This window comes from Muntiacus reevesi, chromosome 2 (assembly GCF_963930625.1).
Source record: "Muntiacus reevesi chromosome 2, mMunRee1.1, whole genome shotgun sequence".
Lineage (NCBI taxonomy): Eukaryota > Metazoa > Chordata > Mammalia > Artiodactyla > Cervidae > Muntiacus > Muntiacus reevesi.
This window is the reverse complement of record NC_089250.1, coordinates 126,391,149-126,404,435: the sequence shown is the minus strand read 5'-3', so window position 1 is coordinate 126,404,435 and position 13,287 is coordinate 126,391,149. Positions and strand designations below refer to the sequence as shown.

At 39.7% G+C, this 13,287-nt stretch overlaps 1 protein-coding gene across 2 annotated transcripts; it reads right to left on the bottom strand.

Annotated features, from left to right (window-relative positions):
- Positions 1 to 4,600: 4,600 nt before the first annotated feature.
- ZWINT (ZW10 interacting kinetochore protein) lies at positions 4,601 to 12,303 on the bottom strand. 2 transcript variants are annotated; one of them, XM_065922830.1, is made up of 8 exons: positions 12,202 to 12,303; positions 10,976 to 11,066; positions 10,686 to 10,809; positions 10,371 to 10,537; positions 9,790 to 9,846; positions 9,126 to 9,268; positions 8,886 to 9,045; positions 4,601 to 8,076 (listed from the first exon to the last, which is right to left on the bottom strand). In XM_065922830.1, exons 1-8 carry the CDS (start codon positions 12,240 to 12,242, stop codon positions 8,065 to 8,067), a joined length of 795 nt encoding a protein of 264 aa, XP_065778902.1. In that variant the 5' UTR covers positions 12,243 to 12,303; the 3' UTR covers positions 4,601 to 8,064. The 2 variants fall into 2 exon arrangements, with proteins under 2 accessions (XP_065778902.1, XP_065778903.1); XM_065922831.1 differs by lacking the exon at positions 4,601 to 8,076 and adding an exon at positions 8,695 to 8,772.
- Between the last annotated feature and the right edge of the window lie 984 nt (positions 12,304 to 13,287).

Sequence of the window (13,287 nt, the reverse complement as noted above, 5' to 3'; positions counted from 1 at the left end):
ATGTTGCTTTTTTGCATTTCTTTTTCTTGAGGATGGTCTTGCTCCCTGTCTCCTGGTACAATGTCACAATGTCAATTTAAGCATAAAAAAGAGGTAAAATGAAAGAAGTCCCTTGCTGTTCAGTGGTTAGTACTCACCGCTTTCACTTAAGTGGCAGAGGTTCAATCCCTGGTCACTAACTAAGATCCTGAAAGCCACTCAATATGACCAAAAAAAGAAAGAAGACACAAACTGGAACATTATAAACAGAAACACAAAATGTAGTTAATAATACACTACATATTTTAAAGGTGCTAAGAAAATAGGTCTTACTTAAAAGTTCTTATAGCAAAAGAGAAGAAAAACCTTTTGTAACTAAATATGGTGACAAGAGGTTAACCAGGTTTATTGTAGTGATCAATTTGCAATCTTTATGCTGTACATCTGAGATGATATGCTAGTTATACCTCAAACAAACCCAAAACCTAAAAGATGAGGAGTAAAAGGGTAGAGCCTTTATAGGGAAGTGAAGATAAGTTGCTTTTAATATAAAATGGGCTGTCTGAAGAAAACAGAAAGAAAGGAAAGACACTGTTTATGGAATCAGAGGAATTAATACTGTTAAAATATCCATCTATAAATTCAATGCAATACTCCCATCAAAATTCCAAAGTGAAATCATGTGATCAAATTAAGAGAAATATTTTCTCAGATTTCATTACATATGTTAATTGTTATATAAAATCAAAGTCAAAAAGAAATAAATTCTAATGGTGTACTTCCCTGGGATAGAAGAAAACAATTTTAAAATTTGTACAGAACAATAAAGGACTCTAAATAACCAAAATAATCCTGAGGAAGAAGAAAAAAAGCTGGAGGTACCACCTTTCTTGATTTCAAACTATCAGCCACTGGTATAAAAACAGATACACACAGACCAACAGAACAGAATAAAAAGCCCAGAATTAAGCACCCAACATAAAAGGTTAACTGATATTTGACAAGAGACCCAAAACATCTAATGGGGAAAAATACACAAGCGACAAAATCAACAATCAATGAATGGGACTACATCAAACTTAAAAGCTTCCATATTGGGAAAACAAACAAACAAAAAATTAACAAAATGAAAAGGCAACCTATAGGATGGGAGAAAATTTCAGCAAACCATATCCGATAATGAGTTAATATCAGAAATAAATTTTAAAAACTCAATTTTAAAAGAAGAAAAAGTCTATGTGTCCAAAAATGGACAGGGAAGTTAAACAGACGTTTCTCCAAATATGGCCAACAGGTACATGAAAGATGTTCAACATCACCAATCATCAGGAATATGCAAATTAAAATCATAATGAGATATCACCTCACAACTGTTAGAATGGCTGTAATCGCAAAAGACAAGAGTTGATGAGGGTGCGGAAAAAAGTGAATACTTATACACTGTTGGTGGAATATAAATTGGTTCAGCCAATATGTGAAACAACATGGAGGTTCCTCACAAAATTAAAAATAGATCTACCATGTGATTCAGTCATATCAATTCTGGGCATACACTCCCAGGACATGAAAACAGGATATTAAAGGAATATATGCACTCCCACATCTTTTGCAGTATCATTCATAATAGCCAAAATATGGAAACAATCTTACTGTCCATCAGTGGATGAATGGATAAAGAAGATGTGATACACACACACACACACACACACACACACACACACTGGAGTATTACTCAACAGTGAAAAAGAGGGACACCCTGTCATTTGCAACAACATGAATGGACCCTGAGGGCATTATGTCAAAGCAATATAATTCAGACCGAGAAAACCAAACACTACACAATATCACTTACATGTGGAATCTAAAAAGCTGAACTGGTGAAAACAGAGAGAAGAATGGTGGTTTCCAGGTGATGTGGTGGGTAGAGGAGTAGCCTGTTCCTGGTTTAAAGGGTAGAGACATTTAACAAGCAGTAAACAAGCCCTAGAGAGATAAGGAATATAAGAATATAGACAACAATATTTTATTAATATTACAATCATCACATTTGCTAAGAGACTAGAACTTATTCTAACCACTAAAAATAAATGATTATGTAACATGATAGAAGTACAAATCACTACAATGACAATCACATTACACTGTATAAATCTATCCAATTAACATGTCTTACATCTTAAGTTTATGCAATGCTTTATGGAAATATATTTTAATAATAGAAACAGAGCAGTACCTGGCACATAGGTACTCAAAAATGTTTGTTGATTGGGCACAGAATAGAAAAAATTATGAGTTAGTACAATTCTGAATCTATATATAATCAACCACTTGGGTCAAAATATAAAATAGCACACATTATGTGAATATGATTAGGTACATGCATACAAACACACAAACAAAATTTTATAAAAAGAACAGGTAAGACATTTTCAAGAAACTGTGAGCCTTATAAATCAATTCCCGTCACTATCTGCCAGTCTGTGCCACCTGCTTGAGCTGAACAATGTGATTGCTAAATTACAAGCTACCATCACATACCAATAACATTGTGTTAATACCTCCCCCCAGAAAATCATCTTAGATATGAAACAAATTTTGCCTTGAGGGACATGAAATCCCAGTTTTAGTTTCTCTCCTACACAAAATATATACAATTATTAGAATTAACTGAGAATGTGCTAGCCCTTCCTTTTCATTGTTGTAAGAATAAAAATTTTTTCAATAACTATTTCCACTTCCCAAGATCACCAGCACCACCATACACCAAGAGTTAAATTTAGTTATTAAATTAGTTCCTGAAAATTTCTGATATAAGGGTAGAGATAGGGTGGAAAAGAAAGAAAATCTCTGATACCAAATTTTTTTCAGTCAAATAAGATTTGTCTTACTCTTTTCTAAAAGATTAACAGTCTGTTCTGAGTGCCAAAGGCACCTAATGGAAAGCTCTTTTCTTTATATTCCAGTAACATCTAAATACTGTTCAACATAATTGTTGAAACTAATATTATTAAGCAGTCATATGGTACTGTTTAAAAACGATATTCATTTTCTAATTGATGCAAACTAGGGCGTTGTTAATACAAATATTTTATAGTAGGTTTTTTCCCCCACCTATTTTCAATTGTTATACCTAAAATCTTGATAAGTAGAATATGACTCAGGCACAGGAAGTGATGTTTCATTGCTGAAAATGTTTTCCAACCTTCAGTGACTAATATACCAAAAAGCACTGAACTCTGGGATAGGTAGTTCATTAGTTTCTAGTTATTATGTATTTGTTTGGATTGCTGTCATCATCCAGGAATACCAGTATCACTGAACTGCTTTAGTGATTATTTTAGTGGGTATAATACACAATAACTAATAATTATGATTGTTGTATTATATTTAAGTAGCAACACTTGAAAATACAGGTTCCATTCTGCTGCCACGCCAATGTTGCTTTAATCATCTAATTGGTTAAGTGGATTTCAGCTCTTTAGTTGCTGTTATTATAGCAAGTCCCAATAATTAGCAATGGTCAGAGATGTTTAGGGCTTCCTAGGTGGCAGTAGTCATAAAGAACCTGCCTGCCAATGCAGGAGACATAAGAGGCATGGGTTCAATCCCTGGGTTGGGAAGATTCCCTGGAGGAGGAAATGGCAACCCACTCCAGTATTCTTGCCTGGAGAATCCCATGGACAGAGGAGCCTGGTGGGCTACAGTTCATGTGGTCACAGAGAGTTGGAGATGACTGAAATAACCGAGCAGACATGTTTACCTCAAGAGGATGGAAGCATTTGTACTGTTTTCTAAATGTATATTCTGCTCTAAATTCATAAATGTACTCACCAATGGTGCTACTTTCTGAGTTCTATTGCAATAGATTAAAGTACACGAGAAATTTTTATCTAACTAAGAAAATTTCAACAGGTTTCCTTGGCTTCCAGGTGAAGGTACTGACTTCCTATAGCCAGCAGGATAAAGGCAAAGGGTTCAGTTAACTCACTACTTCTATTTCTTCCCTTATATTCTACGTTCCAAGCACTGGCTTGGCCATATGTATTCTTGAAACTGACAGTTTCTCACTTTCTATACTTATGATGTTCCTTCTGCTTAATCAGGGCTTCCCTGGTGGCTCAGACGACAAAAAGTCTGCCTGCAGTGTAGGAGATCTGGGTTCAATCCTTGGATCAGGAAGATCCCCTGGAGAAGGGAATGGCTACCCACTCCAGAATTCTTGCCTGGAAAATCCCATGGACAGAGGAGCCTGGCAGGCTACAGTCCACTGTGTCGCAGAGTCAGACACGACTGAGCGACTTCACTTTGTGCTTAGTGTTGTCAAAATATTTCAATTCTTGGTGCTCTCAAAATATTTTAATTCTTAGTCCTTAACAATGACAAACATAATTTTTTTGGTCAGAATTAGACTTTTCCTTCCTGTCTTTAAATTTAAACTCAGATCCTTTATCATCTTTCTTTTTTTAAATTCTCAGAATTTACATTCAGCAAACAGTTGACATTCAATAAATGACAAAATCTACCTCTGGATAATTTATTTGAAATTGAACTCAAAGGCAGCTCTTCAGAAAATCTTCTCTGAAGATGATCGAATCAACATTTACTAAGTACTTTTAAAATGTGAAGGTATTGATATATGTTTATTTGTGGATACAAAGAATACATGTTCCTGCAGAGAGAAATTACAAAGAACAAATGGTTAATGACAAGATCTGAAAACAGAGGTCATCATCCAGTCACTCACTTCCTCCAGCTAATCTACATTACCCCTGCCAGCGTTATATGTGTATGTAAGTTCACACACCCCCACACCAATGTTATATGTTATATATCTCATGACTAAAATCCTCAACCAAACTGTCCATTTCTTTTCTTTCCCCCATCTTTCTCATGTTGAAAATGACACACTGGAACAGTTAGGCATTTCAGTCATCATCAAGAGTAGTGTTCAAACAAGAAACCAGCATATCTTGCCCGAGACTGTATTATCATTGTAGTAACCAAATGAAACAACCACAGATAATGCTGAACTTCAGTAAATAAATTATTTCAAACTCCTTTTCTATTTCTAGAATATCTGGCCAGGTTAATCCAAGGCTTACATACATGGAGACTGTGGATAGGCTCCTGCCGCTAAAGAGAAGTATTTTCCCTGAAATACTCATGTAAAGCATAACTTCTTGTCTACTAAGTTTTATAAACAGGATGAAAATTTAATATATATATAGTTAAAAATGGTATTTTTCTTAATAAGATTGCTGTTTATGATTGGTTATTAAGATTAGACCCAGTTTTTACAATGTAACTTCATAACATGGTGACTCTATGAGATATTTTAAACAAACTTTAAAAATGTGTGCATTAGACTATATATATATATATATATATATATAGTGCTTCTTTTATGTTTATTTGTGATAATCTTTTATTTCTAAAAGTTCTGTTATCTTCTGAAAGTACATCTCTATATTTTCTTCATTTTTCTATCTCAGAACACAATTTTAGGTACAAAGTAATCAACACATTTAAATAATTATCATGTAGGTATAATCACTATAATATGCATGATGAAATGAATTATGCATACCTTGTATAGGTGTGTTTGCTAAAGTTCACTTGACAACTTAAATTTTAGATATTCATTTGAATATGGCATCTGAAATCTAATTTTTGTACACTGGAGAGCTCCATGAAGATTAACAAGTTTTTTTGTAACTATGTCAACAGTTACTCAAATTCAATTCAACAATAAGAATTTACACCCTTGTCCCCACAAAAAGACAATTTAAAAAGACCTCAAGATATTGATTCCTGAGACTCTAACTTTCAGACTTAATGCCTAGGTTATTCGGGCTTTCAAAAGCAAAGTGTATCAAAACTCACTAAATTTCTCAGTCTTTCCGAAAAGCACCAAAAAGTTCATTTAAATACTGTGCTAGCAGTAATAATGAAACTAGTTGACTTAATTTCACATTGCTTGTATTTCAAAACTTACACATATTTGGCCCAAAGAGGAGACATAAAAATTGTAATGCAAGAAGTTGCATAATTTTATAAGACAGGATGGGGCTTATTAAGGACAGAAAGATTCTAAAATGGGAAGATAGTTTTCTTTTCACAATAGGGTAGAACATTTGAAGCAAATTTAGATGAAAGTGAAAGAGGAGAGTGAAAAAGTTGGCTTAAAACTCAGCATTCAGAAAACTAAGCTCATGGCATCCGGCCCCATCACTTCATGGCAGATAGATGGGGAAACAGTGGAAACAGTGCCTGACTTTATTTTTTTGGGCTCCAAAATCACTGCAGATGGTGATTGCAGCCATGAAATTAAAAGTCACTTACTCCTTGGAAGGAAAGTTATGACCAACCTAGACAGCATATTAAAAAGCAGAGACATTACTCTGCCAACAAACGTCCATCTAGCTAAGGTTATGGTTTTTCCAATGGTCATGTATGGATATGAGAGTTGGACTACAAAGAAAGCTGAGTGCCAAAGAATTGATACTGTTGAACTGTGGTGTTGGAGAAGACTCTTGAAAGTCCCTTGGATTGCAAGGAGGTCCAACTAGTCCATCCTAAAGGAAATCAGTCCTGGGTGTTCACTGGAAGGACTGATGTTGAAGCTGAAACTCCAATACTTTGGCCACCTGATGCAAAGAGCTGACTCATTGGAAAAGACTCTGATGCTGGGAAAGATTGAGAGCAGGAGGAGAAAGGGACGACAGAGGATGAGATGGTAGGATGGCATCGCCAACTCGATGGACATGGGTTTGGGTGGACTCTGGGAGTTGGTGATGGACAGGGAGGCCTAGCGTGCTGCAGTTCATGGGGTGGCAAAGAGTGGGACACGACTGAGAAATTGAACTGAATTGACTGAGTTTTATGAATTTAAAATTATAAAGATAGAATGATAAGGATTAGCTTTGTTGAAATTATCCAGATGTTTATAAGAGAAATAAACAAATCCACTATAGTTTGGAAATCTGAACATACCTCTCTCAGAAGATGATATTTGGAAAATAAAAATTAAGTATATAGAAGATACAAATTGAAAAACCTAAGAAGCATAATCTAATAAACATACAGAAAACATCACACTTGACAGTTCTAAAACAGACATTCTTTTAAAAAATCAACCTGAAACATTAAAGAAATCACATTCAAGGCTACAACTGCTTCCTTCACTAAATTTCAAAGTTTTTATTATAGATTTGACATTTTCTGATCAAATTAGAATAAACCTAGAAATAATATCCTCTCACATAGAATAAAAAATTTGAAAATTATTTTTTTAAGAAACTCATGAATCAAAGAAATAATTTTAATAGAAAGTTCTATAAATTGAATGATTGTGAAAATACTAATGAGAAAGCCAGAAGAAAATGATAACTTTAAATGTTTATTTGAGAAAACAAATAAAGATCCAAACACACAAGTTTATTACCTGATAAAAAGTTTACCAAAAAAAAAAAAAAAATCAAAACATATTCTTCACCTAAAAACAGAAACCAGAAAATGATCAAGATACTACTACAAATCAATGAACCAGAACAAAACATACAACAGAGAATCACAAAAGCCAGTCTTCCAGTATTCGAACATTTGAAGACGAATGACAATCCGAAAGGATGGATCAAGGAAAAAAAACAGTAGAACACAAAAAATGTATCAGGAATATATCATTAGGACATCTTAGAATAGGCTGCAGATTTAGAAAATCAGGGATATAATCACTTCCTCAAACACAGTAGTGATCCCACTGTTCATACATTCAGTGACAGACACATAGAGGATTGGAGAATGAAAGAAACAAACAAAAATATAGAAACACAAACATACCAGCACAAATAGAAATACTAACTCACATATCACAGGCCAATATAGCGAGAAGGTGACGGGGGGGGGGGGGGCGGCTCTATACTTTTTCACTATTGGTCTTTATTTTATTACTGTTTCAGTTTGCTACTCTGTTGTAACAAACCCTGAAATCATCCTATTGACCTTTTCATCACTTGTTCATTCTCATTATGCTCTAAGTGGCCAGTGATTGGTCAGTTAAGTCCATTTCTTCAGCTCCAGTTCATTTCAAATTAGGGCCTGGAACAAATCAGAGACTCAGTAAACATTAGGATCAGTAATGAAAGTTAGCTTCCCACATCTAATCACCTGCATAAAGCATTTGCCTTCTCCCTTAATTAAGCTCAGCATATTAGTGGCATATCCTTTTGGGTAAGCAACCTCTGATGCCCCACGCCAGGGTCCCTTCCCAATCTATATTCTCTCCATTCACACCTGTCCAAGCATCTATCATGTTGTTGGCCTTTGAGTGTGGCTCTTCCCACCAACATGTGAAGATAAGCTGACAAACAAGCAGCTGAGAGAGTTGCAGGGTTTTTAATAAACAGAACCCAGAGCCTGCCCTGACTGGGTATGTGGTCAAAAGTCAAACTGCACTCAAAGAATTTAAGTCTATCCTGCAATGAAGGTGAGGTGAGAGAGCTGGGGAAGAGGAAGAGCCAGACTAGTCTAGAGTAGGCTGGGCATGGGGATAAAGCACTAAACTTCAACCATAAAATAAACTCCTTGTTCCTTCCCACATCCCATCCTTTCCATGAATAGTGGAGCTCAGAAACAGAGATAGATTGACCAGAGACCCTCCCTCCTGCCATACTGTAGTCAGGGGAAACCACGGCCTGAGTTGGAGTCTGACCTGCTCTAGGATTCTTCTGTCTGTTGCTGTCTGCCAGGAAGCCATGGTAAGCCTGCATCTCCAACAGGCTGTGGGTTGTCAGCCTTGGGAAAACATGGTATGCTATGGGCAGTGAGTAAGGTCTATCTTTCAGTTTTTTTCTCTGTCTTCCTGCCCAACTATTCCATCTCTCACTCACGTTGGAGGACACACCCACCTCTCTTCCCATGGTGTCCTGAGTGTTCTGGTCCTGGGGCTGGGTCACCTGCTGGGGCTTATCCTTAGGAAGATCCAGCTCCTGTGGTATCTCTGCCTCTGCCTCATTGAATAGCTGCTTACCCTGCAGGGTATATAGCAGTTGGAGGAAGGTCTGGTGCCTAGAAGGAGGATGTGGGCATGAAGAGAGGGAACTTCTGCTGGACAACCCTGGGTTTGCAGCCCATGCTCCCAGCCTCACCTCTGCAGCTTGTCCTGCGCCTGCCCTGCCTGTTGCTTCAGAGTTCTAAGTTCCTGATATAGTTGTTGAAGTTCCTGTTGAGTTCCTGTCTGACGCTCCCTCACTTCTGACAAAGCCTCCGCCAGATTCTGCAAATGCTTCTCCTACCAGGAGTGAGAATGTAGATATGGTTCCTCAGATCCTGAGGTCTTGGAGTCATTTTCCCAACCCTCCAGCTTAGACCTAGCTGGGGTTTCAGATACACAGATGAATAGAGGGACTCCACTCATTTTAGGCAGGACCAGGAGCTTAGAAAAAAGGATCAGAGTGAGTTGTTCCAAGGTAAGGCATTCTGGAGGGAAGGGGTGCAAAGAATGATAAGACTTATATAGTTTTCTATGTGCCAGGCACTATTTTAAACACTTGTTGTACCAATTACTCAATCATCCTAACAACTCTATAGGGTAGATGCTATTATTTTCTTCATTTCACACATGAAGATACAGAAACAGAGAAAGAAAGGTGACAGTTCAAGATCATGCAGTGGTAAGTGGTGATGCTAGGATCAAAGTGCATAATACAGTGCCACATAGGAGGAAATGTGATGAAAATTTTCTAGGCAGAGGACTTGGCCCATGCAATAGCATGGTGGTGGGAAGATATTTTCCTAGGGAAATGGACCTACCTGTTGCAGCTGCCACTGCTTCTGGGCTATTCTGAGTTTTTCCATGGCCATTTGCTTCTGCAGGTAAGCGAAGGAAGGAAATGAGGAGAGGAGGAGTGCATTTTTATTGTTGCATTTCATTTTTTTTTAATTAATTTTTTCTTATAGCAGGTCCTTGTTGGTTATCTATTTTAAATATAGCAGTGTGTGCAAGTCAAATTCCCAATCTATCCCCAGCCCTCTTCCTCTCTGGTAACCATAAGCTCTTTCTCTAAGTCTATGGGTTTATTTCTGTTTTACAGTAAGTTCATCTGTATCTTTCTTTTAGATTCCACATATAAATGTTATCATATATCTGCCTTTGTCTGACTTACTTAAGTAGGATAATCTCCAAGTCTATCCATGTTACTACAAATGGCATTATATTAATGGCTGAATAATACTGAGGAATGGATAAAGAAGATGTGGTACATATATATAATGGAAGATTACCTCAGTCTTATGGTTGAAATTTAAAAGATAACCAGTAGGTCCAACCTAGCATATTCACCCTTTCCCTCTTCCTCTCTGCTTGCCCTTCTCTCCCCTCATCATTGGTTCACCTTGGTCTGGAGCTGTTTAAGGGCTTCCTGGAGCTGTGCCTGCTTTGTTTGGGCCTGCTCCACCTTGGGCAGTGCCTGGGTCAGGGAATTTGTGATGACCTCCACATGCTCTTGATAGGTAGCCTTCAGCTCTTTCCATTGCTCTTTGGCTTCAATTGCCTTCTGTCCTGAGGAAAGTCACCAAAAATAAGTATATAAGTGAGGTAGGCCCACTTGCCTGCAGCACTGGGGCTTCAGCCAAATAGCTGACGTGACTGATGTCCCCCTTTCTTCTTCACTCAGGGAAGCCCCTAGCCAAACCCTGAGTCCACTCACGGCTTGTGTCTTCAGAAACCAAGGGGTTCTGGTCCTGGGCAGTGCCTTCCTGAACCAAGAAATTCTGCAGAAAGTCTACTACTTGAAGCTGGCTGCAGAGGAGCTTGTCTTTCTTCCGAGAGTCCTGTTCAGAAGGAGGGTATCGACAGGGAACATTCTTACCTCCTTGTACTACAGGCCAACAAGGTTACCTTCCAGTCTGCTCACAATTAATGCTGTCCAGTATCTCAACAAGAGGATAAAGGAGCAGCCCCTGGCAGGTAAAAGGCTAGCTCCCATCTTGCACATACCATCACAAATTCAGCCAGGATCTGGGCAGGCACTTCAGCCTCCTCCTGAAGACCTACAGGCTCCAGGATGTCTGCTACCTTGGCCAGGGCCCTGAAGGGGTGAGAAAACAGGAAAAACTGCAGACTCCTGAGGTGCTAGTTCTAGTGAATTTGTGTGCACATTGCACATATGTGATTATGTGTATTCATGCTGGGTTTTGTCCTGACTAACAGCTACACACAGGCTGGAAGGGCCACTTGAGACCAGGAATGGTGTGTGCATGGAAGACACATGGAAGTAATAAGTGAAATAATAAATGAAAAATAAGCAAAGCAAGGGGAATAATAAGCGTGGAGAAAGAGCTGTGATTTTAAATAGGGCCTGTTTCACCGAATAGAAACCTTTTGAGGGGACTTTCCTAGTGGTTCAGTAGTAAAGAATCCGCCTGCCAACGCAGATGTTACAGAGTCCATCCCTGGTTCAATAAGATTCCGCATGCCACGGAGCAACTAAGCCAGGGCACCACAGCTCCTGAAGCCCTCGCTCTAGAGCCAGTGCTCTGCAAGGAGAAGCCACTGCAATGAGAAGCCCGACACCGCAGCTAGACAGTAACCCACTCACTGAAGCTAGAGAAAGTCAGCCCAAAGCAAGAAAATAGACATTTCAGTTTCTGAAATCACAGAAATATACAGGGGATGGGACAGCGCCCCGCGCAGACACAGCCTTGGAGAAAGGTCTCAGAATACCGGAGGAGGAGCTAAGGACAGAGGGCTGGATCCCTAGGTCTAGGCTCTCCAGAGTTCTTCCTTGTTAGGAGCTGGAGCAGTCCATTAGGAAGTGGTAACCGAGATAAAATAACTCACAGGAACAGTGTATGTTGGGACAAGGGTGGCAGAAATTAAACGGCCTTCCCAGGGTATCTCCTGGGGTGGAAAGATTCCCGTTAGGATGCTCGACCTGCGAAGAGATGTGGGGGCTTGACAGGGATGTACGTGCCCTTTACGTACACATCTCTGGGCAGTGTGCGTTCGTAGTGGGGAACAAACAGTCTCTCATATGCCTTACTCCTGGAGAGCCAACCTAAGACAGGGAGTCTAGGGTCACGATCACTTCACGGCAGAGCCGAACCCCAACCGCTATAATGGGTTGAGGGACATTACTGATTTTACACGGGGGTGCGCAAGGGCCGTCCCAGCCCACCCCCAGCTGCCTCCGCTCCGCTACCCCCCGGGCGGGAGACACTTACTCTCGGGCTGCAGCCTCCACTTCAGACTCCGCAGCCCCCATCTTGCCCCGGGCTGCGCTCCAGCTCTACCCTGGGACTACTTTGGATCCACCGCAGGCTGCGCGCCGGAACAGGCGATTGGATGTCCGGTCAGTGGGCGGGGTTCAAGGACTATTAAGTACTTTCATTGGCGGGCCCAGATTGACACTTTGGCGGGACGGTTGTTTGGCGCAGGCGCTGTTGTTGCTGAGCGCGCAGTTATACGCCTGCGCAGTAACCCGTAGGCTGAGCTGAGGTGGGGGAGGTGTGGCTTGAGTTCGTTCCGCGGCGCGCGGCCCAGTTCTGACTAAGCGGCAGAGGAAAACTTTTCTCTGTATGGCTTTTAGGGGTACCTTTCAACATTTCCTTTATTGAAAAAGAAAAAAAAAAAAAAAGAAAATCTACTGCTGTTGAAGGATAACGCTGGGTCTGTTTCCAAGACAGTTGGCGCCAGTAACGAGTAACAGTGACCCTGAAGACTGAGAAAACAAATGTTATCAGTTCAAAAAGCTTGCTGTATTTACAAGGTTTTCCAGACTGCAGTGCAGGGAGAGAAAACTTAAGCAGAGCCCAGCGAATTGCCTGCGTTGACAGGAAGGAGCTGCAAGTTTGGGGGAGACCAGGGCAGGTAATGTTCTTTTCAGAGTTTAACAGAAAGGCTAGAGTTGTTCAGAGAACTTGGAGTTCTGTAGAATTTTCTCCAGGATTCTACTGAATTTTGAGCATTTTTTTATCTGAGGAAACTACCCGGAAGGGGATTTAAGGATTCACTTAGACACAGAAATAGTAATTCGTTTCACCGATCTGGCTGGGAAACTTCCTAATCCATGGGGCATTGTTATTAGAGTACACAGACAGGTTTTGCTTTAATAGTAGAGCATTCGCCCTAGACACCTCACTCCTCTAGTGCATGTGTTCACAGTTGTTTCCCGCTCTTTGGGATCGTATGGACTGTAGCCGGCCAAGCTCCTCTGTACCACGGGATTTCCCAGGTAAGAATACTGGAATGGATTGCTATTTCCTCTAGGGGATCTTACCTACACAGGGATCGAACTTGTCTCTCTTTTG